The sequence below is a fragment of the Phytophthora cinnamomi genome, assembly GCF_018691715.1.
Source record: "Phytophthora cinnamomi strain GKB4 chromosome Unknown Contig102, whole genome shotgun sequence".
In the NCBI taxonomy this organism is placed as follows: domain Eukaryota; phylum Oomycota; class Peronosporomycetes; order Peronosporales; family Peronosporaceae; genus Phytophthora; species Phytophthora cinnamomi.
The window spans coordinates 252,968-277,590 of record NW_027151035.1 but is presented as its reverse complement, the minus strand read 5'-3'; the positions used below and the strand labels follow the sequence as shown (position 1 = coordinate 277,590).

General features: G+C 57.4%; 7 protein-coding genes across 7 annotated transcripts; 2 read left to right on the top strand and 5 right to left on the bottom strand.

Moving 5' to 3' along the window:
• Positions 1 to 247: 247 nt before the first annotated feature.
• Positions 248 to 1,141, bottom strand: IUM83_07879 (39s ribosomal protein mitochondrial-like; the record flags this gene model as incomplete). The annotated part of the gene is made up of 1 exon (XM_067932210.1): positions 248 to 1,141. One exon carries the CDS (start codon positions 1,139 to 1,141, stop codon positions 248 to 250), a length of 894 nt encoding a protein of 297 aa, XP_067783013.1.
• Positions 1,142 to 1,372: 231 nt separating this feature from the next.
• Positions 1,373 to 2,339, bottom strand: IUM83_07878 (39s ribosomal protein mitochondrial-like; the record flags this gene model as incomplete). Its single annotated transcript, XM_067932209.1, has 2 exons — positions 1,373 to 2,071; positions 2,151 to 2,339. The coding sequence occupies 2 exons, from the start codon at positions 2,337 to 2,339 to the stop codon at positions 1,373 to 1,375; spliced, it is 888 nt and encodes a 295-aa protein (XP_067783151.1).
• Positions 2,340 to 2,505: 166 nt separating this feature from the next.
• Positions 2,506 to 3,216, top strand: IUM83_07877 (Ankyrin repeat-containing domain; the record flags this gene model as incomplete). Its single annotated transcript, XM_067932208.1, has 1 exon — positions 2,506 to 3,216. The coding sequence occupies one exon, from the start codon at positions 2,506 to 2,508 to the stop codon at positions 3,214 to 3,216; it is 711 nt and encodes a 236-aa protein (XP_067783011.1).
• Positions 3,217 to 3,476: 260 nt separating this feature from the next.
• On the bottom strand, positions 3,477 to 4,786 carry IUM83_07876 (8-amino-7-oxononanoate synthase; the record flags this gene model as incomplete). The annotated part of the gene is made up of 2 exons (XM_067932207.1): positions 3,477 to 4,428; positions 4,494 to 4,786. 2 exons carry the CDS (start codon positions 4,784 to 4,786, stop codon positions 3,477 to 3,479), a joined length of 1,245 nt encoding a protein of 414 aa, XP_067782945.1.
• Positions 4,787 to 16,057: 11,271 nt separating this feature from the next.
• On the bottom strand, positions 16,058 to 17,470 carry IUM83_07875 (heat shock transcription factor; the record flags this gene model as incomplete). The annotated part of the gene is made up of 1 exon (XM_067932206.1): positions 16,058 to 17,470. The coding sequence occupies one exon, from the start codon at positions 17,468 to 17,470 to the stop codon at positions 16,058 to 16,060; it is 1,413 nt and encodes a 470-aa protein (XP_067782946.1).
• A 2,895-nt stretch (positions 17,471 to 20,365) lies between these two features.
• Positions 20,366 to 22,205, bottom strand: IUM83_07874 (TKL protein kinase; the record flags this gene model as incomplete). The annotated part of the gene is made up of 2 exons (XM_067932205.1): positions 20,366 to 20,407; positions 20,505 to 22,205. The coding sequence occupies 2 exons, from the start codon at positions 22,203 to 22,205 to the stop codon at positions 20,366 to 20,368; spliced, it is 1,743 nt and encodes a 580-aa protein (XP_067783012.1).
• A 1,454-nt stretch (positions 22,206 to 23,659) lies between these two features.
• IUM83_07873 (Mitochondrial 2-oxoglutarate/malate carrier protein) lies at positions 23,660 to 24,583 on the top strand (the record flags this gene model as incomplete). The annotated part of the gene is made up of 1 exon (XM_067932204.1): positions 23,660 to 24,583. The coding sequence occupies one exon, from the start codon at positions 23,660 to 23,662 to the stop codon at positions 24,581 to 24,583; it is 924 nt and encodes a 307-aa protein (XP_067782944.1).
• Positions 24,584 to 24,623: the final 40 nt, after the last annotated feature.

The window sequence follows — 24,623 nt, the reverse complement described above, 5'->3', positions numbered from 1 at the left end:
TCATATCTGCAAACACGATCAAGTGCGGCCCCCAAGTTCGGCTCTGTATTTGGTGGTCTATTAAATCGAGAAGCGAGGGTGTCGAAGTCGCGTCGGCGTTGACCATGCCTTGCCTCGGCTCGCCAGGAAAGACCCAGCGCGCGCACGCACTCTACCTCTCAAACGGCTGTCTACAGGGATATCCATCCAGGCGAAGAGTCGAACTAAACAGAGCAGAGCGTTGAGCTAAGCTACGGGTACGCGCGCCTTACGGCGGCACCATCTTCTGGACGTAATCCGCCACCTCGGGGTCGAGGTACTCGGACAGCTCGTCCCTGGTCACCCACAGGTAGTCGCTAGCCTTGTCCTGGTTCAGTGCCACATCACCGTACAGCAGCTGCGACTTGTAGAAGAACACCTTGGTGCCGTCGAACTCCGCGTCGTTCTCGTGCAGGTACTTGACGTAGCCCATGGGGGCGAAACCCACGGGCGTGGCATCCACCTCGTCGCCCACGGTTTCAGTCACGTGTCGGAGCGCCGCGTCGCGCATCTTCTCGGCGTCCTGCTTCTCGCCCAGCGGGAAGAACCACGGGTACTTGGCGTCCTTGTCGCTGCTCTTGACCAGCAGGAACACGCGGCCCTTGAGCGCGCGGTTCAGCGACTTGCGGTTGTTGCTGGCGTCATCCTCCGTCTCGCGCGGGGCCAGATGGAAGCCGGCGCCCACGATCTCCTCCGGGTCCTCCTCGGCGTTGGGCCACGGCGCCTCCTCGGGCGTGATGTGCCTGGTGCCGGGCTCCATGAACCAGAAGTCCTCCTCTAATCTCTGGTCCTCGCGCAGGGCCTTCTCGTGCTTCATGACCTCGAAGTCCATCTCCCAGTCCTTCAGGTCGGGCTGCACGACCGGCAGGCGCTCCAGCACGCCGGCGCTGAGCACGCGCCACTTCTTGCCGTCGTCCACGGGCGGCGACACGAGGAAGTTCTGGCGCTGGGCCTTCTGGCGCGGCTGCTGGCGCGGCGGCGGCGGGTTGCGCTTGCGCTCCTCGATCTTGGCCTTCTGGCGCCACGTCAGGCGCTTCTTCTGGCCGGAAGCGAACGAGCGCAGATGCTGCGACGGCTGCACGCCCGACGCAGCGCGCGTCAGGCCGCCACGGAGCGCGAACATGGGCGGGGAAGGCGGAGGTTGGTGCTGCCGGATGCGCGGCGGAGCTGCTCAGCGTGTGTGGCTCAGGCCACCGCTGGCCAAAAAAGCGGGCTACTATTCGGGCGATTTTACTGGTAGTTACCAGTTTGAATCGGTGTGCGGCACACCAAGTCGCGACTTGAAAACCTGCGAGTCGCAGGTTTTCGCAGTGCGACGTGTGCGAGAATAGGAATCCAAGCTACACTGTACCTACTACAGCTCCTTGTTGAAGAGCGGATGGTTGAAGCAGCCTGGCACCTTTGCGCCAGCTTCAGACGACTTTGCTCCATTGGCGACAACAATGTTGCGCCGCGCGTCGGAGCCTGCTGATCGAGCTACGGCTGGTGCACTGCGGCGGTCCTGCATCCCCTTCGTCCACGAGTCAACCTCCACTCGATCCTTGTCGTTAAATAGAAGGCGGTGGCGCGTGCCTAACGCCAGCACACCTTCTACAATAGTAGTCGCCCATGCGACGTTGAGTTTGCCGTACATTGTGCGCAGCAGAGGCATCAGCTCCGTATGCAGTCGCTGAGCCTGCTTCTCCTCGTCCTGCTCCTGTTTGCTGCTCACCATTTCCTCAAACCTGGTCTTCACTACCTTAGCAGCCTTGTTGAATTGGTAGGTTTCGTCCGTGAAGAGCTGTGCGTGCGTGATTGCCAGGAACTTCCAGGCGTCCAGCTTACACTCTCGCTCAAGCCGCTCGTCGCCGTCAACGCTCAAAATCACGTCACGCTTGGAATCCAACGCCTCAATCAGCGTCTGGAACTCTTTCTTGCCGCTCAGCGTTCCCGCCTTCTCATCGATCACTTTCGTCAGCGCATTCACGAAAAGTCCACTTGATTCGACCGTCAGTTGAGTGGATATCAACTGGCAGAACAGCGCACTGGCCTTGGCGAACTTCTTGTCCACAAGCTGCACGCAGCAATTGCAGCAACATACCAAGTCAATAACTGGCCAACCCTGATACTGCAGCAACTTTTGCCACTCGTACCATGTACCCCTCGATCTTCGAGACCGTGGCCGGCAAGTCCAGCGGCTTCCTCTCCACGCGCTGGCGCTTCACGTTGCCGTCCTTCGCCGCCGATTCCTCTCGCTGCTTCGCGCTCTCCTGCGCCTCCCGTCGCTCGCGCTTGGTCTGCTTGGGCAGCGCCAAGCCGCCATACAAGTCGGCTGCGTCCATCGTGGTTATAGTTCACTTGGTTTAACTACGGTGTTGGAACCAACCTCGCCTGCGTCATACTTCATGCCATGTCGTGGTGCTTCAGCCGGCCTACGCGTAAGTCGCTCACAACTTCATCACCTTGGGCGGAGGTATCCGTCAATTGCGCCAATCCTTCTTGTCCCCCATGAAGCCGCTGGACGCGACGACCCACGAGTACGCGCGCATCAACGTGGGCGTCTCGGCGCCCGGGGGCATGCAGATCCAGCCGCTGGCGCTGGCCATGGGCGTCGTGGGCGTCTTCGTGCTGCTCTTCCTCGTGGCCGCGTCCTCGTACCAGAAGCAGCAGCTGCAGGTCATGGCGCGCAAGCTGCTGCGCAAGAAGCGCAAGTCCGTCACGGACGAGGACCGCACGGGAGCCGGTGGCGTGCGCCCCGTCTCGGACCTGCCGGGCTTCGCGCGCCAGGCGGCCGAGTCGGGCAACGCGCGCGTCGTCAAGCGCTGGGTGCACTCGACGGACAGGAACGTGGACGCGCGCAGCGCCGAGAACCTCACGGCGCTGCACTACGCCGTGCGCGGCGGCCACAACGAGTGCACGCGGCTGCTGCTCACGGCCAACGCCGACCCGAACGCCATGGACGAGCGCAGCATCACGCCGCTGCACTTGGCGGCGCTGGGCGGCCACGCGCTCTGCGTGAAGCTGCTGCTGGACCACCACGCCGACCCGTTCCGGGAAGACGTAGACCACCACACGCCGCTCTTCATCGCCGAACAGAGCGGCAACATCGGCTGCGCGCGTTTGCTGCAGCGAGCGATGGCCAAGGCCGCCGTGCAAGACGACGCGTCCGTCACGCTGCGAGCAGGTGCCAGCACGGCGCGTGTCGACAACGCAGTGTAAGTCGCTTTTTGATGGCTCGCTGTGAAGCTCGAGTCGTATTCAGCAAATAAACATCTCAAAAACTTTTTGAACCTGTGCCTCATGGCGCTGCGGCTTGGCCGCCCGAACCAGAACCTTGTATCATGAGCCCGATGTGGAGCTTCTAGGCCGGGTCAGCACTTCACACACGCTTTTTGACGCTCGTATTGTAGTGGCATTCAGCAAAATACATCCCAAAATCATCTAACCCCAGTACATACACCTCGACGTCTTCTATACTTCTATAGCTTGGAGTCACGGCGAGCATCAAACATGGCGGCCAGAGCGTCCACAAGCAGGTCGACTTCGCGGCGCGTGTTGTCAGCGTGGATGACGATACGGAAGCGCTCTGCACCCTTCGGCACCGTCGGGAAGCGGATGGGGATCACGCGGATACCTATGGCGTTCATCTTCTGGGACGCCATTAGCACGTGGTGGTTACCTTCGAACACCACCCCCTGGATGGGCGAGTCGCTGGCCAGAAGCGCCTTGCGCGGAATACTGGGGTTGCTGTTCACTTTGTCCTTGAAGTATTGCACCAGATCAATCACTTCATTACGCAGCGCGTCCGCTTCAGCACTGGCGCTGAACTCGTGCACGCAGGCTACAGACACGAGCTGGTCGACCGGAAACGCCGTGGTGTAGATAAAGGACCGCGCGTAGTTGACCAGGTAGTCGACCAGCACCTGCGAGCCGCACACGACAGCGCCATGACACCCCATCGCCTTGCCGAATGTGTGAACACGGCAAGCGATGGCGTTCTTGTATTTTATCTCCAGGCCGAGCTCACGCACGAGACCGGCACCCTGAGGGCCGTAAACGCCGGTGCTGTGCGCCTCGTCGACAATTAGGAACGCTCCCACCCGCTCACAGAGCGCAGCCATGGCCTCCAGCGGCGCGAGGTCGCCGTCCATCGAGTAGAGCGACTCCACCGCCACGTACACGCAAGTCTTGCTCTCACTCTGTTTGGAGGAAGGCGACAGATACTGCCCGATCTTGCGCTCGAGGTCGTGGAGGTCGTTGTGGCGGAACGCCAACGCCCGGCCGCTGGCGTACGCGCGGCTCAGCCGAATGCCTTCGTGGCACGAGTTGTGCACCAGCTCATCGTACAGAATCACGTCCTCCGCCTGCGGGATACACGACATGACGCCCACGTTGGCAGCGTAGCCCGAGTTGAACAGCAGCGCTGCGTCACTGCATCAAAATGGAAGAGTGAGTTGCTTAGTCGGCGAGTCCACAACCAGGACGACCCAGCCTACCTGTTGTAGAACTCGGCAAGGTCCTTCTCCACCTGCATGAACAGCCGCGAGTTGCCCGAGATGAGGCGTGAGCCCGTGGCGCCCAGCATGTGCGCGTGGTGGCCCCGCAGCTGCCTCTGCTGCGTCTCCACGAGCTGCTGCAGCGGCTGCGAGCGCGCGAAGCCCAGGTAGTCGTTGGAGTAGAAGTCCACCGCGGCGGCGGCGCTCTCGTCCGGCACCTGCAGAGCGCGCAGCGTCCCCACGTGGCGGCGGCGGGCCAGTGCCCGGCCGAGCTTCTCGTCCATCCGCGTCATTGACACAAGTGCAAGTTGTCAAATGATGATGACGTACACCGCCTTTTATTCGAAGCAATGTGCGTATTCGAAGCAATGTGGCAAATCTGGAATTGCGACGTCTAATCTAGTAGATTATCTACATCGCAGAGCTAGTATTTATACAGTCGAAATTTGAGACAAAATATTGCTAACGCGCCTCTGGAAGTTATCGCGATAATTCGTACGTAAGCGAAGTTTTGAGAATTCGCAAATTCAAAAATTTGAACGGGATGTATCGACGCCCTCAATTGCTGCTCGCACCTCATTCTTAGACGCACTCGCACACAGCGATACAGATCCACCAACCGCACGCCGCCTCGTCACCACCGCCTTTTATCGTCGCCACTTGCTGGCACTGGGCCTTCCGCCCCTGCCCGGATCAAAGCAGCCGTCGGATCACCCACAACCCCGATGCGTTGCTGCCCGCCGCAGCGAAATCGAAGACGACGAATCGGCATGTGATGACAAAAGCCTACTCTACGAGCAGTGGCGGAGGCGCGGAGAATGAGTCTAGCTCGAGTGAAGAGTGCGACGCTCGTGGTGCGGAGAACGAGTCTAGCTCGAGTGAAGAGTGCGACGCTCGTGGTCATGAAGACTTCTCGCTGGATTCAAGCGACGAGGGCAGCAATGAAGAGACATTGACTACAGAGAGCACGCCGAACACTGAAGAATCGGAAGAGAATTTAAGCGACGTTTTGCTCGGCACTGATCTCAGCTCTTATTCAGTCAGACGGGTGTGACACCCGTTGTGTGCGAGGGACAGCGACGGAGTTAGAGTCTCTGTTGTGCTCGTTGTCTCTGATGTCTAAGAAAGTGAATAATACAAACCGCTACACTCTCCTTATTGCGCTCATGTAAGTGCTGGTCGACCGCAAGCGAGGGAGCGGCGAATGCGAGAGATTCCACTACTAACTTCCATTCGTTGGTCAATAATGTCGCCCAGCCTTCGCTCGCTGCTACGGAGTAGTGCTGATAGCACCACAGATCTACAAGATACGGATTCGTGACGGTAACATGACCGCCAACGACCACGGGAACGGGCTCAACAAGAACGTGGCTTAGCTCGACGTGGTTTGATTAGTGAAGTGGATCAACATCTTCGCAGAGGAGGTTGGGTAGGTGGTCCCTGTGTGCGTTCATATGTAGAAACCAAAATGACGGGACTGCCCAGAAATGCTACAGCAGTGACAAGTAGACACTTTTGTCGGCGCATTTTACGTGGAATGCAATCTGGGATGAAATGCACAATTTCGTCGTGTCCCGCCTCATGGTGTGCGAACCCGCGAGTTTAGTGGGTCTGCTTTGGCTCACTACTGCGACTTACACGTGCTCGAACGCGCATGAGCAAGCGTAGAATCAACTCTGACTTGAACGAATTATACGAGGATGATTTAAATCAAATTAAGAGACCGAGTAATGATTTTAGGTTAATAAGAGAACTCTATTGTCTCTAAATTGATATTCCTCTTAAATCTATTATCACCGGCTTGCCACCGGCTGGCTGACAGAGCCCCGTCGACATTCACGTCGCTGATTGGTAGAAATATGCTGTTTTCTGCCGATAGAATCTTTAGGTGTGTGGGGGTCACTCATTGTGGTGGACCACTTCAAATATGGTCATTTGTGTACCTTACACCAAGGTGAGGAAGCAACTAACCTTCTAACAGACAGAAGTCTCAGAATCATAAGCGACCGTAGCCACTTTTGCGTGCAACCCCGTTACACAATACATATCCTAAATTACCACGTAATCATGAATTACGTGCTCCGTAAAAAATTACGAATCCAGTAGTGTATATAATGCAATGCGTCACACGACTCCGTTTTGAAAAGCGACGAACTTACTACGAAGGACGGTTTGACGCGATGTGACCCACTTTGTTGCAGCGGTGGCAAGTAGCCGTAGTTTGCCAGTACCGGTCCAGCGTGAGAGCACGTTTCCCAGCGTGATCAAATCTCATCGCAAGTTGGATAGTGTCGACGGGTGACGCTCTTCAACGTGACTTGGTGTTTCTGGTTTAATCCTGCTGGAAGTAGAAGCGCAGCTCCAGCTGTCTAATGGGAACGTGCATTGGATGAGCAAATTTTGAAAATCCGCCACGTAGTCATGCAGTGACGACGTTGACTCAGCCTGCACATCCGCTCGTGCAAGCGATATTCGCTGTAGGATGGCAGAAATCGATGGGTCATGGCCTCCTTGAAAACTGCCCTTTAGTTCACGTGGCCAGAGCTGCACCTCCAGTGAGAACTGTCGATACCAAATCACTGAGGCGACTCCGAGATAACAATACAACATAGGCACGAACTAAGAAGACTCTTCAGCCATCTGCGGTAGATAGCCCTCATAGGACTGCCCTACAGCGATCAACCAGAGCTCGAGATCGTCGTCGATCTTACCACGGTAGGTAGGAGGACGACGCTTGTGGACCCCTGTTGGCCCACTGATCTGGACTACTTACTCGTCCATTCTAGGGGATTTCGACTATTCGGATTTTTGCAACCTCATATTTCTCTTCGCACCGGATAAAGCGATTACAGATATGTCGAGGTAAACCGCAGCGATGGAGTTTGAAGTTGGCCAAGTTGCGCTATGGTATCGAACACATTGGTGGCGAAGACAACGTCTGAACTGATTTGGTCTCTCGTTGGGCTGGTGCAGCGCCACCTATCGCAACTACGATTATCAAGCGTCGATAAGGGAAGGATGATGGTTAGGAACCTCTACAGCTTCGACCTCTCGGCCAGAACTCAGAGGCCGAACGTGCAGGACAGTGTGAACGAGTCGTGGAAAATTATTGGGAATATGCGAAGAATCGCTTGTGTATTCCGCCCGACGCTAATATGCTCTTGATGCGGTTGATGGGGATTGCACACTGTGGAACAAAATGGACCATCGGAGGGGGGGGGAAGGTGATGGTCAACCACTTCCACGATCCCTTCTGAATTGAGAAGTTGCAGAGGAAGGCACGGGGTTCTGTGCTCAGTGCCTGTTGTGCTGTCATGTAAAGGGTGACAACATCATCCCAAGACCACGGAGAGAAACCTACCGCTCAAAGGAAAGAAACGGAGCGTTACACATGAATTATCGATACATCGGCGAGTACAACAACAAGACCTACCTATTGGTTCTAAAAGACTTCTCTCATGTTTGCGAACTAATCGAGTGGTCGAATGCAGATGCTGCGATGGCGGCTAAAGCCATCCTGGACTGGATTAGTGGCTACGGACTGCCGAAGTTGCTGATAAGCGACCCGGCACGCGTTTTAAAAACAAAATTCAAGAAGAACTGCGCAACAAGACGCAGATGACCCTGCGTTTTACTCTCGCGTGCTTCACCTAGATCAGAGACAGTATTGGGCATCTCAACTGTGATGTACTTCAAGTACTGCGTGTCGTGCTGCTAGCGTACAAGGTGACCCGGTAGAATTGGCGTATTGTCATCTTTTTGATGCAAGCCTTGAACCACAATCCGGTGGATTCGCTGTCAAACAACGCTCCAACAAAGGTGTTTGCGGGTGCGAAAGCGACGCAGCCGCTACAGAAAGTGCTGATTGGTAATGGTGTGATCGCAGCATAAATATTGGAATTTAACGAGGCCAAACAGGACATCAAGGTGGCCTTCGACGCATTGAGATCGTCTCTCAACGGCATGCACCACAGCACCACCGACGCAAAAGACAAACAAACGAAACGAAACTAGAACAACCAGCGAGGTTCACTACCAGTGAATTTCCACGTCGGCGACTATGTCCTATGGTCTCGTGTCGACGCCAAGACACATGTAAACACGTTGGCCGTCAACTGGATCGGACCGTATCGTGTGATCAGCGCCAATGTTAATTCGTTCGGGATCGAACACCTACTGACAGGCGCAACCCGGACGGTTCATGCATCAAGTCTCGATGGACACTCGCACACCAGCCTCAATGTCAATGAAGAAATATTGGAGCATATTGCGAAACAAGATGGCTACCTGACTGTGGAGTCATTCAGCAACTCCGCCAGCATCTGACGCATTTCTACGAAGTATCGGTTCGATGGAAGGGCCTTCAGACCATCGAAGCCTCTTGAGAGTCTGTAGTGATCATGTTTGAAGATATTCCAGTCAAGTTGCAGAACCAGGTGGACAGAGCGAACGATGGTGAATTACCCCAGTTCGGACTCAAACTGACGTCGCGTCAACAAGGTGGGAAGCGGGCGAAGTCTACAACAATGACAGCTTTCTCTCCCAGCCGCGGCAAGCACGCTAAAACTAAAATTACGCAATCGAAGGAAAACACCACCGCAGACGCGCCAAGGTCAAGACCCAGGCAGTGGCTGTGAGACCTCGAGGGCAAAGTTCGGCTGGAGGGCGGTGTAGTGGCGACCTGAGACAGGCTAGTTCCAGCAGACACTTCACTTAGTCGTCACCTGAGACAAGAGGAAGCGTGAGAGCAGAGCTAACTAGACAACCCAAAACCAAATGGTACTTATGAACCATTTAGAGTTATCGCGATAATTGCGTTCAATGTTGGGCCATCGTTTTTCGTACTTTATGAAGGTTTGAGAAAATGACGGATTTGTGTTTTGAAAGAGAGAACGTCACTGAACTGAGCTCACTCCATAATATACCGGCTCTACCGGATACCAGTCTCCCGTTCCCATACTAGCGCAGCCCTCGCCTCCATCACCAGCGGCTGTCGTGCTCTGGTGAGGATCATCACTCCGCAAGCGACCTCTCTCTTGGCGCGTCGGTTTCTAGCACACCCCCTGTCAGCGCCTCGAACGACGTAGACGTCCAGCAAACGCACGGACGTAGAGTAAGTTGGTGCGTGACATCGCCCGAACGCGCCGCACCAACCGGACGTCAGACTCACACACCGTCGCAATGTCCTTGCTGTCATGCTCTCGTTTTCACAGAGCGTGAGAAGATGGGGGTCAGAGAGCCAATCTTCAACTTGCGCCGCAACATCACGTCCCACTTAATTGCAGCATTGTAGGTTTCACACGGGTTGTTCGTGGTGGCAAAACCAGTCGACATGTGGAAGCACTGCCAACGTCGAAGCCGCTGATTCAACCAAACCTTTGAAAAAAATTCTGAAAACATTCTCAACTCTTTCGTCTTCTTCCACTTTTCTTGCACTTTTGCTAGTTCCTCCTGAAACATCTCGTCACTTCTCGAGAAGTACAAGTTATGAATGTCGCTCATTATCGCCGTGGCCGTGTCTGTAGTGGGTCTGACTTGACTCACTACTTTAGCTTACACGTCGCGCTACGTGTATGAGGAAGCGTAAGTACTTAGTAATGACTTGAGTTAATTATACTTGAGTACACAAGTATAATATAAATCAAATAAAGACTCCAAGTGACTTAGTTCGGGTAAAATGAGAACTATATTGTTTGTAAATTGATCCTCCTCCTAAATCTGCTAAAATTGTTTATCATCTATGAAAGGGATTGACAGCGGCTGGTTGTCAGAGCCCCGCCAATATGCACATCTCTAATTGGTAGAAAGATGCTGCTTTCTACCAATAGGATCTTTGGGTAGATGTGGACCACTCATTGTGGTGGCCCACTTCAATGTATCCATTGGTGTGACTTACACCAAGGTGAGGAAGTATCTAAAATTTTTAACATATATTTTATCTGTTAACATCACAAGTGGCTTGTAGTCACTTAACCCCGTTACAGTGTCTGAGAGCATTGAGCCCGTTTTCTCAAAACCGTTTTTGCCACGTGAAAGTAGTACATCAGTTTAATGTAGTCACATTCTTACCCAAAGACATCGCCCACAGCGCTCCACTGAGCTGCGTCGGCATCACCCAATACGTAACGCACACGAAGTGTCTTGCCAGTCACATCCTTGAATACCCAATGTAGCAGCGTGAGTACCTCGGCATGCTGCTGCTGTTGCGAGACAATAAAAACCGCCAGCAGGCGGAATACTCGTGCTCTGTCCGAGATTCCTACTATGATGACAGGATAACCGACCTGTATCAGCTTGTAGGTAGCATCTACATGTAGAATGAACGACACTGGGTTTCGGTCGGCGCGACGGAGCAGTTTTTGGTAAGGTTATTCCCAGCACAAAAGGGTCAGCAACGCTCCCATTCCCAGTCACAAGACGACCGTCCTCATCGCTATGTTTCGCAAATGTGAATGCGCCGACCTCCTCCTCGTGACCAGTAAACGCTGCTGCCTGCACCTTGCTCCGAACCGCATCGCGGAGGTCGCTACCACCTAGCCGCGCGGATACACGATGGTGCACGAAGCGCTGAACCCGTTGCGAGTGCTGGGGCAGTCTTTTCATTGAGGCTGAAACGCTGTGGAAGCGCGTTCCAGATCCGTTTGGGCTTGAGGCCTTGATCAGCCCATTCCATCACGACAGCCTTCATTGGAGGCATCAAAACCGGCTTGCGGGGAGCTCGGGCCGGTGTTACGTGCGTGCAGTCCTCCTCAACAGTGACGAGTTCTTGCACCTGGCAAGGCCATGATACGAGTTCGCCAGGGGCACACCGCGGCCGTTGTTACATCCGTGTACGCCTTTAGCGCGCAGAACAAGAGCTGCACGCGCATTGAATGCGGTGATGGGAGCATGCACACTAAGCACTGGATCAGGTCGCTTTTGTCGATGCGATACTTCTTCAAGCCACCAGGGTATCCGCGTGGTTCCGTGGCATCGCCGCGGCGAGAAGCTGCCGGATGGTTTAGTGGCCATTGGTGATCGATGGGGTGGGGAAGGGAGTGGTTTTGCTGGAATCACTGGTTGGAAAGTGATCCCAGGCTGGCGTGGACCTACTCTTGATTGGTTCAAATTATGGGTAAACTACGTTGCGGATTGGCCCACGTATCCCATGAGTGCTGCTCGCAGGCCAATGGTGTGCGCGATAGAGTTGCAGTGTCGACCCTCCGCAAATTGGTGGCGTTCAGGGGGCATTCAGTGCTAGTGTGTTTTCTACGGTGCTGCCAGAACAGTTTTGGTGTTTGCGTTGTAATAGATGGTGCAGAGAGTAGTCAGTTCCTCGTATATGATCACACAAAAAACTACCGGGCTACTGGATGTATTGAGATGTTGTATCAGGTCTACATCTAAAATAGCCAATAAAAAAATGATTTTCGTTCTGAGACAGGAGATAATTTTTCCGCAACGCTGTAGCTCAGTCAGATACTGGTTCTAGAAGACGTGCGGGGGCTCAATAGAAAGAGGAGACCAATGATATGCTTAAATCGCGATTCGTACATAGGTTAATTAGTATTATTTTGTTTGACGTTTGCTCATATAAGTCGAGTACGCGGTGCAGCACTGTATAACGCAATGCGTTGGACGACTCAGCCGAGCGGAGTATTTCTTCTGCTCCATCGTCGGCATCTCGGAAATTTATGGATGGCGGCGGAAGTCATCTTACTGCATGAACGATGGGTACACAATTGTAGGTCTGGTCGGCCTCAAGACTTTTCAATTCAACTGAAGTGATGGAAACTTGGAATACTTACCTGAGTTTGAGAGTTCTGCTAGAAGCCTCACTCAGTATCTCTATTTTTTCTGGTATCCTAGCCTAGTATCCGTCGGTCCAATAATCATGAATGCCGTGCAGAGTCACCACATTACCAAATATCAATAACGACGGCTGCAGCAGGGACGATTGGAAGGCGTTCCAGCTCCATATCCGGTGGTCTTCCCAGGTTGACGAAGCTGCCGCTACAGCAGCTACATCGTCAGGCTCTTTCGCGGGAGGTCTCGGTGCTGCGGCTAATGGTTTGATTCACTCCACGCATTCTTTGCATTCGAATCACTTCACGTGGTCGAAGCAAAAGCTGGCGATTGCACAAGCCGTCACAAGCGCATTGGCGTATTTGCACGCGCTGACACCAACGGTGCTGCATCGTGATGTCAAATCACGCAATGTCCTGCTGTCGTCTTCTCTGGATGCGAAGCTGTGCGATTTTGGTATCAGTCGGCGCAAGTGCAGCGGTAATGATGACGAAACTAATCTCACAGCGACGGCTGCAGCAGGCACATTATCATGGACTGCGCCTGAATTGCTGCTAGGCGAGGAGTACACCGAAAAAGTGGACATTTACTCGCTTGGCGTCCTGCTTAGCGAGCTAGACACGTGCACACTGCCGTATCACGACCCAGCGTCTCAGTCCGAGCGACTTATTCAGCACCCTCTTCGCTTGATGCGCCGCATCATCAACGACGGGCTGCGTCCCCAGCTTTCACCGGACTGTCCGCTGCCGATCACACATTTAATTGCGGCCTGCGTGTCGCGCAACCCGAAATTGCGTCCGAGCGCTGCCGACGTGGGTGCTTGGCTCGCGAGTGCCCGGGGCGAGCGACTACTTCGGAAGAGCTCGAGCGTTTTGATACCTTGAGTAAGACGGATAGTCAGGAAAGAAAAGTGTAGTGTATGTGGCCAGCTATTTGTTACATGTTTTCAGACTTTTGACGAGGTGGCTTTAGTGTGTGCGCGATTAATGGGGTCTGCCAGAGTGTGCAACGTCCTCGTAGATGCCGTGTTGTTCAAAAGAGTGCCAGCCTTCTTTTCCATTTTCGGGGCAATACGTGTAGTTTAATAACAACACCGTAGGAGCTGCGCGTCAGAAATTCTACTTCTGACTCAGAATGTAGAATAGCAGACGCAGCAGACTAGACATCGCTTGTCATCGTGGCGATTGGAGCGTCCAACGGTAGGTTCACTCTCAGCTTACGCTGCTGCCAGCTTTCTTTCCGCGCAACGACCATCTCTGAAGTTACCAGCGTCGAAGTCAAACCGCTGAAAGTTACAGCCTCCAACCGATAGTTGAAGCACCGCTGGCGAGTCTTCAGCGTGCTCTCTGCGTTGGCAACGCTGGGTTGCTGCAGCAGCTGCTGCTTGGTGACTGGAAGTCACCGTCGTCGGTGGAAGCGCTGCCGCGGAATCCCCTCCGGTCCGCCGCTGGCACGAGTGCTCAACTGGCTTCTCATCGGGTTCAAATACTAGTAGCTGTTGGCTCATGCTAGCAACTGTTGCTCCCGAGCTCGTGCAGTTCAGTACTTGTAGCAAGCGGTGGTGGCGGTGCGCTCGCCCCACCGAAAAAGAACTTCTTAAAAGAAGCGCTCGAACTTCGAGTCGAAGCGCTCGTTGAAGATGTGAACATCGAAGCGCGGAGATGGACCCTTTGTTGACAGCCGTTGTCGTCAGCGCTGACGAGATCGAGACAAGTCACACTTGGCATGGCCTGGTTGGTGGAGCGGCGCCGTCGCGAAGCGCACCAGGGACTGCAGACGGCATACCTGTCTAGTAGCAACGCCTGCCACGAGCACTGCTGGCCGGCCACGCGGCCACAGCCCTCCCGGCCGACGGGCCGACCACCGGGTCTGCTCGCGCATCCCGCGCCAGCGATTAGAATCTAATTTAGATCCGCAAACGCACGCTGATTTAGACCAGAGACCGGCCCGGCCGTTGAGCGCGATCTTATCCGCTTCGTCTACTAACGTGGTGCCGAACTCTCGGTGGCGCAGACGGAGACCGAGCCTTGGCTTGCAGGACAGCTCCTCAAGCGCCGGTGTTGAAGTTGCCGCCGCAGCAGCAACAGCGATCGAAGGCTAGAGAGAGCGAGCGGCGGCGCGTCTGGATGGCCCCACGCACTGGTCCAGCGCGCGGGAGACCCAGCGACCGGGCCGAGCTCTCCATGCTGCCGCCGTCGTGCGGCGCCCGTCGGCTGCGCCGGCGTTCGAAAATCCGCGGCGCTGATGATTTGGTTCGGGATAAAAGCTTCGCCGCGCGTTCGCGCACTGTTACAGCGGGCTAGAGAACTTCAACCTGCGTGTAACGGCCGCTGACGGCGGGTTTGTATGGCGCGGGTTGAATGAAGGCTGCAGGTGGCGCATCTCGGGCACGTCATTTCCTGGCTCGCGGCGGCAACGCGCCCTGCTGGACCAGCAGTGCTGGTCTCTTTCAGAGAGCGACGGCCTGGAGCAGACCTCATTGAGGTCTGCCGGCCACGAGGCTGCTGCAAGCTTGCTGCCTGCAGACGCCGAGCTGGGGCCGCTGGCCGTTTAGCGCGAGATGTCCGACCGGCGTTCAACGACACCGTGGTGGCCGGAGATTGTCGCTCGCGAACGGCTCGGCGTTTTCGCCGCTGGACGGCGTGCTGCACCCATTGGCAATGCTGAGCATTAAGCTCCTGCAAATTGCAGCGCAATGCGGCGACGCGGTCGGGCGGTGGGTGCCGCTAGCTGCTGGCGGAGACCGAGTCGCGCGTAGCGAAGTTCTCTGCTGCGCAAGGGCACAGGGAATTCGTGCTGATGTGCCACATCATGTGGTCGGCGGGACGGGTCTAACAAAACTCGCCACAGGCTTCGTTAGAAGGAGGCTGCGGAACAGCCTCCTTCTAACTTGTGCGTGAGGTGGTCAATGCAATTGACTCGATGGACGTGGTTTTACCTGCCCACCTTTGATGTGGAGCTGGCGCCCACGTCCCAGCTACATACGTGCATGCCTTAGCACGAAGTCGTAGCAGCCACACGCAGCGTTAGCATTCGTCGGGAGGCCTGGGAAAAGGCGGAAGGCAGGGTCGCCAACCGTCCATAGCGTCTCTTCGTCGCAAGCTACCCAAACCGGCCGCGGCGCTCATTCTCGAATTCCTGCATCGGTGGGACCGTGGAGCATGCCATGTCGTGGAGCTCGCCACCCAGCGCGAACGCCGGCATGAATTGGCTGGGGTACTCAAGCCGCGAGGAACTTGAAGCCAGCGGTATTCTGGACAAATGGGCACAGCAGCAGCAGCAGAACAGCCTCCTGCCCTCTCGACACTCGTCGATACAGCTCTGTCCACGATGTCTGGGCCACCGCATTGAGAAGATCGTGTACAACTCGATGGTGCTAGAGCAGAATTGCTCCGAGTGTGACGGAGAAGGTGTGGTCCGTCCACAGTCACCTGGCCAACACGCGTCTCCGAGGAGCGCAACGACCGCGTAGCAGGCCGGCCGGGCCAAGACACACAAACCCCATACTACAGTGAACGATTGCATTGGCTCTAGATCGATTTCAAAAAATACGTGTTTCTTATCTTTCTCACTCTTGCTGTCTTGGTCGACGTGTTTGCTCACGTACGCACTACTACAATTACACGCTACGCCGATTGTCTGAGCTCTTCTTACTATGCAGGGAGGGCGTCATTTCGGTGTTGGTACGCGCCCGCTGACTGTGGCTGCCGGCGCGTGTTTGTCTGCTTCATTTCGTCCACAGTGCTCGTTGAACACCACAATATTTTTGCTGTCTCCGTTTACTCGACGAAGAGCAGATTGTCCAAGCCGAACTCTTCAGTATTGGACGGAACGCCGCGATCGTTCTGATGGCATGGCTCTTTGATGGGCGCGGCACAGTTCGCAGTCGAGGAGGTTGCATGGCCCTGGAAACTGTTGCTCCCCGGTCCTTCCTGCCATTCGAACTCGTTCTTGCAGTCGAACTCAAGGGGGAACGACCCGATCTCAAAGTTCGACGACGATGCCTGTGCGTCCCACATCCACGGCTCCAGGAAAGCTCCTTGCAGCGCTGCAGCATCAGCAGCACCACTGTTGCTGCTCAGGTGGCTGACAGCCGGTGGGTACGGGTGGGGCTGAGTATCGACGTGCTTGAAGTCGAACGGTTTGAACCCGTTGCTGGGGTATCCTGAATCGGTCGAGAACGTGCTCGGCGTGTTGTTGTTGCTGTTGTTGCTCACCAGCGAGTACCTGAACCCACCCAGTCCCGTCGTGGAGTCGCCGTGCTTTGAGAACGACGGCGTCAGCGACACCGATGGAGTCGTTCCTCTGGGCGTGGCCGACAGCAGGTGGTGCGGCTGCAGCGGCGGCAAGATGAATTGCTTGAACGAGTCGTCGCAGAAAGCCTCCAGGCCATTGAGCGGCTCCGCCATGTCCTGCTTCAAGCTCGGCCGGGCGAGCTTTTTAAGAGGCGGCTGGTGGCTCAGACTGTGGCGGAAGCCGCTGCTCTCCACGCTCGCGTTCGAGTTAGGGCTGCGGTACATTTCCACGAACACAGGCGAGTCGCCGATGTCTCGCGCCAGCGGGACCTGCACGTTGACAGGGCGCCGGCGTGCCAGGTTGCCGACCTGTTGCTGCTTGGCCTTGGCCTTGGCAATGCCGTTGCCCACGATGCGCCGCTTGACGGGCTGGCCGCCCACCGCCGAGGCGGGTGGCGGGATGACCTGCGTGCTCTTTTGGCGCCACTGGTCCCGGATGGACATGTTGGAGCTGCTGGGCGCCGACAGGTCCGGCGGGAAGCTGTTGTGGCTGAAGGTGCAGACGCCGCTGGACTGGGTCTTGGTCCACTTGCGGAAGCCGAAGTTGTTGAGCTGGCGCTGGAAGCTGGCGAACTTCTGGTGCTTGAAGTACTTGGGCAGGATCTCGCGCTCGAAGCGCTCCATCTGGAGGATGTGGAAGGCCGTGACGCTGTTGGGCGTGAGCTCGCGGTTCTGCACCCACGAGACGACCTGCGGGTCCTCCGTCTGCAGGATGGCGTACAGCGAGCGCAGGAACTTGGGCACCTTGCAGGCGGCGGCCGAGGCGGCGATCGCGGTCGGCAGCGCGGCGTCAACGGCTGGCGCCTTATTGCTCTTGCGGCTGTGGGACAGCCGCGCGCGCTTGGCGGCCGGCCGGCTCGAGTCCTCCGCTGGACGGGCAGTTTTCGCGGACGGCATGGCGATTGACTATTGCTTGACCGCCCTTCGATATTCGGCGCGGGGTTGGTCACGGCGCTGGAAATCCGCGAATGAACCGTGGAAAGAGGCGCGCGCTGGCTGAGGCGCTGGGCCGCGGCGCTGCCGGTGGTCACACGGGCGAATTGTATGCCGCCCAATCAGAGACGTGGATCGCGTCCCAGTGACGGGAGACGGGGCAAGATACTTTCGGCCCATCTTATCTGGACGACAGAGCGAGCAGCTCCGCCGGCCTCCAAGCAGGTTCCGACCAGCTCAGGCCCGACACCTGCCGCCGACCACATACATACATCAGCGCTGGCCGGTGTGTAGTGAGTAGTGAGTAGTAGCTCCTTGCAGAGCAGTGTATCGCAGCTGAGCCCTTCGGCAGCATCGCAGCGTGCGACTCCCACCACGGTCTCCGCCAGCAGCTAGCGGCACCCACCGCCCGACCGCGTCGCCGCATTGCGCTGCAATTTGCAGGAGCATAATGCTCAGCATTGCCAATGGGTGCAGCGCGCCGTCCAGCGGCGAAAACGCCGTGCCGTTTGCGAGCGACAATCTCCGGCCACCACGGTGTCGTTGAACGCCGGTCGGACATCTCGCGCTAAACGGCCAGTGGCCCCAGCTCGGCGTCTGGAGGCAGCATGCTTGCGGTGCGCATCGACCAGCAGCAGCCTCGAGGCCGGCAGACCTCAATGAGGTCTACTCCAGGCCGGTCGCTCTCTGAAAGAGACCAGCACTGCTGGTCCAGCAGGGCGCGTTGCCGTCGCGAGCCAGGAAATGACGTGCCCGAGATGCGCCACCTGCAGCCTTCATTCAACCCGCGCCATACAAACCCGCCGTCAGCGGCCGTTACACGCAGGTTGAAGTTCTCTAGCCCGTTGTAACGGTGCGCGAACGCGCGGCGAAGCTTTTATCCCGAACCAAATCATCAGCGCCGCGGATTTTCGAACGCCGGCGCAGCCGACCGTCGGCCCGGTCGCTGGGTCTCCCGCGCGCTGGACCAGTGCGTGGGGCCATCCGGACGCGCCGCCGCTCTCTCTCTCTAGCCTTCGATCGCTGACAACGATTCGCTGTTGCTGCTGCGGCGGCAACTTCAACACCGGCGCTTGAGGAGCTGTCCTGCAAGCCAAGGCTCAGTCTCCGTCTGCGCCACCGAGAGTTCGGCACCACGTTAGTAGACGAAGCGGATAAGATCGCGCTCAACGGCCGGGCCGGTCTCTGGTCTAAATCAGCGTGCGTTTGCGGATCTAAATTAGATTCTAATCGCTGGCGCGGGATGCGCGAGCAGACCCGGTGGTCGGCCCGTCGGCCGGGACTCCCGGCTGTGGCCGCGTGGCCGGCCAGCAGTGCTCGTGGCAGGCGTTGCTACTAGACAGGTATGCCGTCTGCAGTCCCTGGTGCGCTTCGCGACGGCGCCGCTCCACCAACCAGGCCATGCCAAGTGTGACTTGTCTCGATCTCGTCAGCGCTGACGACAACGGCTGTCAACAAAGGGTCCATCTCCGCGCTTCGATGTTCACATCTTCAACGAGCGCTTCGACTCGAAGTTCGAGCGCTTCTTTTAAGAAGTTCTTTTTCGGTGGGGCGAGCGCACCGCCACCACCGCTTGCTACAAGTACTGAACTGCACGAGCTCGGGAGCAACAGTTGCTAGCATGAGCCAACAGCTACTAGTATTTGAACCCGATGAGAAGCCAGTTGAGCACTCGTGCCAGCGGCGGACCGGAGGGGATTCCGCGGCAGCGCTTCCACCGACGACGGTGACTTCCAGTCACCAAGCAGCAGCTGCTGCAGCAACCCAGCGTTGCCAACGCAGAGAGCACGCTGAAGACTCGCCAGCAGTGCTTCAACTATCGGTTGGAGGCTGTAACTTTCAGCGGTTTGACTTCGACGCTGGTAACTTCAGAGATGGTCGTTGCGCGGAAAGAAAGCTGGCAGCAGCGTAAGCTGAGAGTGAACCTCGCCGTTGGACGCTCCAATCGCCACGATGACAAGCGATGTCTAGTCTGCTGCGTCTGCTATTCTACATTCTGAGTCAGAAGTAGAATTTCTGACGCGCAGCTCCTACGGTGTTGTTATTAAACTACACGTATTGCCCCGAAAATGGAAAAGAAGGCTGGCACTCTCTTGAACAACACGGCATCTACGAGGACGTTGCACACTCTGGCAGACCCCATTAATCGCGCACACACTAAAGCCACCTCGTCAAAAGTCTGAAAACATGTAACAAATAGCTGGCCACATACACTACACTTTTCTTTCCTGACTATCCGTCTTACTCAAGGTATCAAAACGCTCGAGCTCTTCCGAAGTAGTCGCTCGCCCCGGGCACTCGCGAGCCAAGCACCCACGTCGGCAGCGCTCGGACGCAATTTCGGGTTGCGCGACACGCAGGCCGCAATTAAATGTGTGATCGGCAGCGGACAGTCCGGTGAAAGCTGGGGGCGCAGCCCGTCGTTGATAATGCGGCGCATCAAGCGAAGAGGGTGCTGAATAAGTCGCTCGGACTGAGACGCTGGGTCGTGATACGGCAGTGTGCACGTGTCTAGCTCGCTAAGCAGGACGCCAAGCGAGTAAATGTCCACTTTTTCGGTGTACTCCTCGCCTAGCAGCAATTCAGGCGCAGTCCATGATAATGTGCCTGCTGCAGCCGTCGCTGTGAGATTAGTTTCGTCATCATTACCGCTGCACTTGCGCCGACTGATACCAAAATCGCACAGCTTCGCATCCAGAGAAGACGACAGCAGGACATTGCGTGATTTGACATCACGATGCAGCACCGTTGGTGTCAGCGCGTGCAAATACGCCAATGCGCTTGTGACGGCTTGTGCAATCGCCAGCTTTTGCTTCGACCACGTGAAGTGATTCGAATGCAAAGAATGCGTGGAGTGGATCAAACCATTAGCCGCAGCACCGAGACCTCCCGCGAAAGAGCCTGACGATGTAGCTGCTGTAGCGGCAGCTTCGTCAACCTGGGGAAGACCTCCGGACATGGAGCTGGAACGCCTTCCAAGCGTGTTCCCTGAACTTACCGGAGCCGATGAAGTGTTGTTGTTCGAGCGCTGCTGGGCGAGAAAGTGTTGCAAATCACCGCCTTCCATATACTCTTGCACCATGACGACGTGCTCAAGCGTGTTCCAAGCAATACCAATCAGCGCCACGATGTGTGGATGCTTGAGTTGTGCCATGAGGTAAATCTCCGCCAAGAACATTTCCATCTCGGGCAGCAAGCGACGCTTCTCCGGCACCAATTGCTTAATCGCGACCTGCGAATTGCTATGCAGGGCAAGCCAGATCTCGCCGGTAGTACCGCGGGATAGTGGCCGCAGTAGCTGCAGCTCACCAATTGGAATACGCAGCCGACGAATCTTGCGATGGGATTCGAATAAGCGGAAACTCCTGATAGCCATCTCATTTTGCCTCGCTGTGGCCTCATCGGGAATCGTGTCTTCATTTTCCACGCCTGGTTCAACAGCAGTCTGCAGTGGGTCCATGCGTGTATTGGACGCGAGCGGGTCAAACGCTGACGCCGACAATCCGATGGTAGCGTCGAAATGCTCAAAGGCCGCTGCGTTCTGGATCCCTTCATCGTAACTCAAGGACACCTCCGAACCATCACGATCAACAGATGAGTGAGAGCTGTATGCGCTGTCGTCGCTGTCGATGCTGGACGACGACGAATACGATGATGACCGGTGCTGGCGGCTTGACCTGGTCGTACGAGCGCTTCTTGCGCGCCCTTTTCCCTTCGGCTTCGGCACCAAGAACGCTTCCACCGCTCCGTTATCGAATAAATGCCGGTTCTCACGCATGAACAGGTCCACTTCTCTGCGTGCCTCATCGCGCAACGCCGACTTGTAGCGGTACACCGCGACAGTGCCGAACGTGACAAACACGACGATGCACAGCGGCACCAGCAGCCACGTCTTGTCCTGTTTGTGGTCCGACGCGTACTTGGTGAGCCACGCCGACGCGACGTCGCCAGGCTCCGGCGAGCAGAACCTCGACTGGTTCACCAGGTTGTACGGCGCGCAGGGAATCACCATCGCCGGCGTGAGCGGGCACTGTGTGTAGGCCACCTCGTAGGCCGTCGTGTGCAGCGCAAATATCAAATTGGGCGTGCCATCGCTGTCGCTCAGGTAGGCGTGGCGCTGCACCGTGACCTCCGGCAGCGTGTCGTGCTCGCCACCGTCCCCCCAGACAGCGGCGTAGGCCGGCGCCGCGATGTCGTCGGTGGCGTCCACCGCGCACTGCACGGCCCTGGAGAGCTGCGAGGCCTTGCAGTTGAGCGAGCGGTGGAAGAGCGTCCCGTCCGGCAGCACGCACTCGCGCACCTGGCAGCCGGCACGCTCGACGGCCTTGGGCGGCACCACGAGCTCCGCCATGGTGCGGCCGCAGCGCGTGTAGACCTTGGCCAGCGAGTGCGTGGGCGTCAGCACGTAGCCGGCGTCCCAGAGGAAGGCGCGCTGCAGCAGGCCGGGCAGGTCGCTCCACGACAGCGAGTTGGTGCTGAGCTGCGTCTGCAGCGCGCTGGGCAGCTCGGACGCGCTCACGTCCGTGAGCTGCGCGGTGTCGTCCAGCTCCGTGTAAAGCACGTAGTACTGCTGCGCGAAGTCGGAGTGCAGGCCCGTGAACTCGAAGCCCGTCTCCACGGGCACGTCTGCGGCCGGCGCGCAGAGCGGCGTCGAGGCCAGCAGCAGCGCCAGCAGCGCGGCCGCTAGCGGCGCCGGCATGGTGCAGTTGGAATGCGGGACTGAATCGTTCTGTATTAATAGATGTGGCCAATGGGAGCGAGGGATTCGGTGTAGATTCCTGGCGGTTGGAAGAAAAGAAGGACATTTGTGATTGGGCGGAGTTATAGCTTCAAGGCGGCACTGTAGGAAGAGACCAAGGTCGGCTGGCGCCTTGGATTGAATCATGCATGACCCATGAATCATGGGTCATGATGCTAGGTTAACATTGTAGCTCACCTCTTAGCGTCTGTCACGCTTTCACAGAGCAATCCCAAGGAAGATAGCTGGACGCATCCGGCGAGCGTCCACTGGTCGCAAATGTAGGAAGGGCTTATTCTCGTGGCGCGACTACTTCAAGCAAGCGGCAGGTTCTCGTGGCTGCGCTCAAACTTCAACGCGACTTGCGCATCGAGCATTTCACTGCGCGTCCTGCAGGAATCAGGTGCGCCGCTGTCAGCGACAACAGCGACGACCCAGCGAGACAAGAGCCCGTGCTCAGCACGGTGCTGGCCAGCGTTGGGGACCATCAAGCGCGCGATTGTCAACGATCTTGGACGGCCGCAGTGTGCAATCGTGGACTGCTGCGCGCTGCAAATGTCCCCAGCTGCCCGCGAAGGACCAACCCGCTCTGTCGCAGCGTCCTCCCAATCCGGCGCCGGCGATCTCGCTCCACACCGGCGCCGGCCGAGACCATAGCAATCATCGTTGGGCCCACCAGCCCGTCGCTGCGCCTCCCAATCGAGCGAGCAGCTCGCTAAAGAACCGCCGGGCAAGACACGTTTTTGCTGCTGCGCCCCAAGCAGCACCGCTCGACAACGGCGAGCGCCACGAATCGCTGGCGCTGCCAGCCTCCCCATCCCGTCGGAACGCTCCGCTGCTTGGTCGCAGACTGCGGGTTGTTGTTGGCGGCGGCGCTCGGATTTTTGGCGTGGCAGCAAAGAGCGGAGAGCTATCTACTTTTTCAGGAGGAGGCACAAGAGCCACGCCACGAATGGAGGCGAGTATCGCTAGCGGCGCGGCAAATCCCGCGTGCAAAAAGCGCATTTCGAGTCGAGCGAAGCAGCAGTGTCGAGTACTCCAGCACAGGCATTTGAGCAAACATGCACCTCGACGTCCTGTTCCTGGTGTGGAAACCTGCGTCTATCGATGCCCCTCCAAATATGCTGAATCCATTCTGGGCTGTTTAGGGGCTCATGAATAGTTTTGCACTTCCGCACCACATCCCCTGTTTATTCCGATACAAGTTGCCATTTCTGCTTGGTGGAGCGCCATGTGTTTCACATCCACTCGGCCCATATTGAGCGCAAGTTACGCGAGTGTCAACGAGCCCTACGCCTACTCAATCCAGCAGGGGGGCACGGTACTTCGCACTGTGGCTCTGATCCACCGCCGACGTCGACGCCGACCACCCCATTCCCGAAACCTCCTCGAGCAGCTCACCTCTCCGTTCTCTCATGTCCGCGACGCCCGCCAAGTCCCCAATCGCGCTGGCCGCGCAGCCCTACATCTGCGGCGGCTCGGCGGCCGTGTTCGCCGCCGTGGCCATCCACCCCATCGACCTGGTCAAGGTGCACCTGCAGCTGGCCGGCCAGACGGGCTCCAACGTCACGGGCCTGGGCGTGGCCCGCTCCGTCGTGGCCAAGGAGGGCGTCTCCGGCCTGTACGCCGGCCTGTCGGCCGCCGTGGCACGCCAGATGGTCTACGGCACGGCCCGCCTCGGCATGCACCGCGCCTTCTCCGACAAGATGATCGCGCGCCGCGTCGCCAACGGCGAGAGCGCGTCGCTGCCGCTGGCCGTCAAGTCGGCGTCGGCCATCGTCACGGGCGGCATCGCCGCCACGCTGGGCTGCCCCATGGACGTGGCGCTCGTGCGCATGCAGGCCGACACGCTGGCCAAGGCCGGCGAGAAGCGCGGCTACAAGAACGTGTTCGACGCCATCTTCAAGATCGCCGGCTCCGAGGGCGTCGCCACGCTCTGGCGCGGCAGCATCCCGCTCGTGGCGCGCGGCGCCGCCATGAACCTCGGCATGATGGCCTCGTACGACCAGGCCAAGGAGATGATCGCGGCCCAGTACGGCCACGGCTTCGCCACCAACATGGGCGCCAGCGCCGTGTCGGGCTTCGCCTGCGCCTTCACGTCGCTGCCCTTCGACCTGGTCAAGTCGCGGCTCATGAACATGAAGGTGGACCCGGCCACGGGCAAGAACCCGTACTCGGGCGTGACCGATTGCTTCAAGCAGATCGTTACCAAGGAGGGCCCCTCCAAGCTCTGGCGCGGCTACTGGACCTACTACACGCGCTGCGCGCCCAACGCCATGATCGTGCTGCTGGTCGTGGAGCAGCTCAACGCCGCCTACAAGAAGGTCTTCCTCGACTAGAGCGCTGTTTTAGAGTCCTCCGAGCCATTCAAGCCCGTGA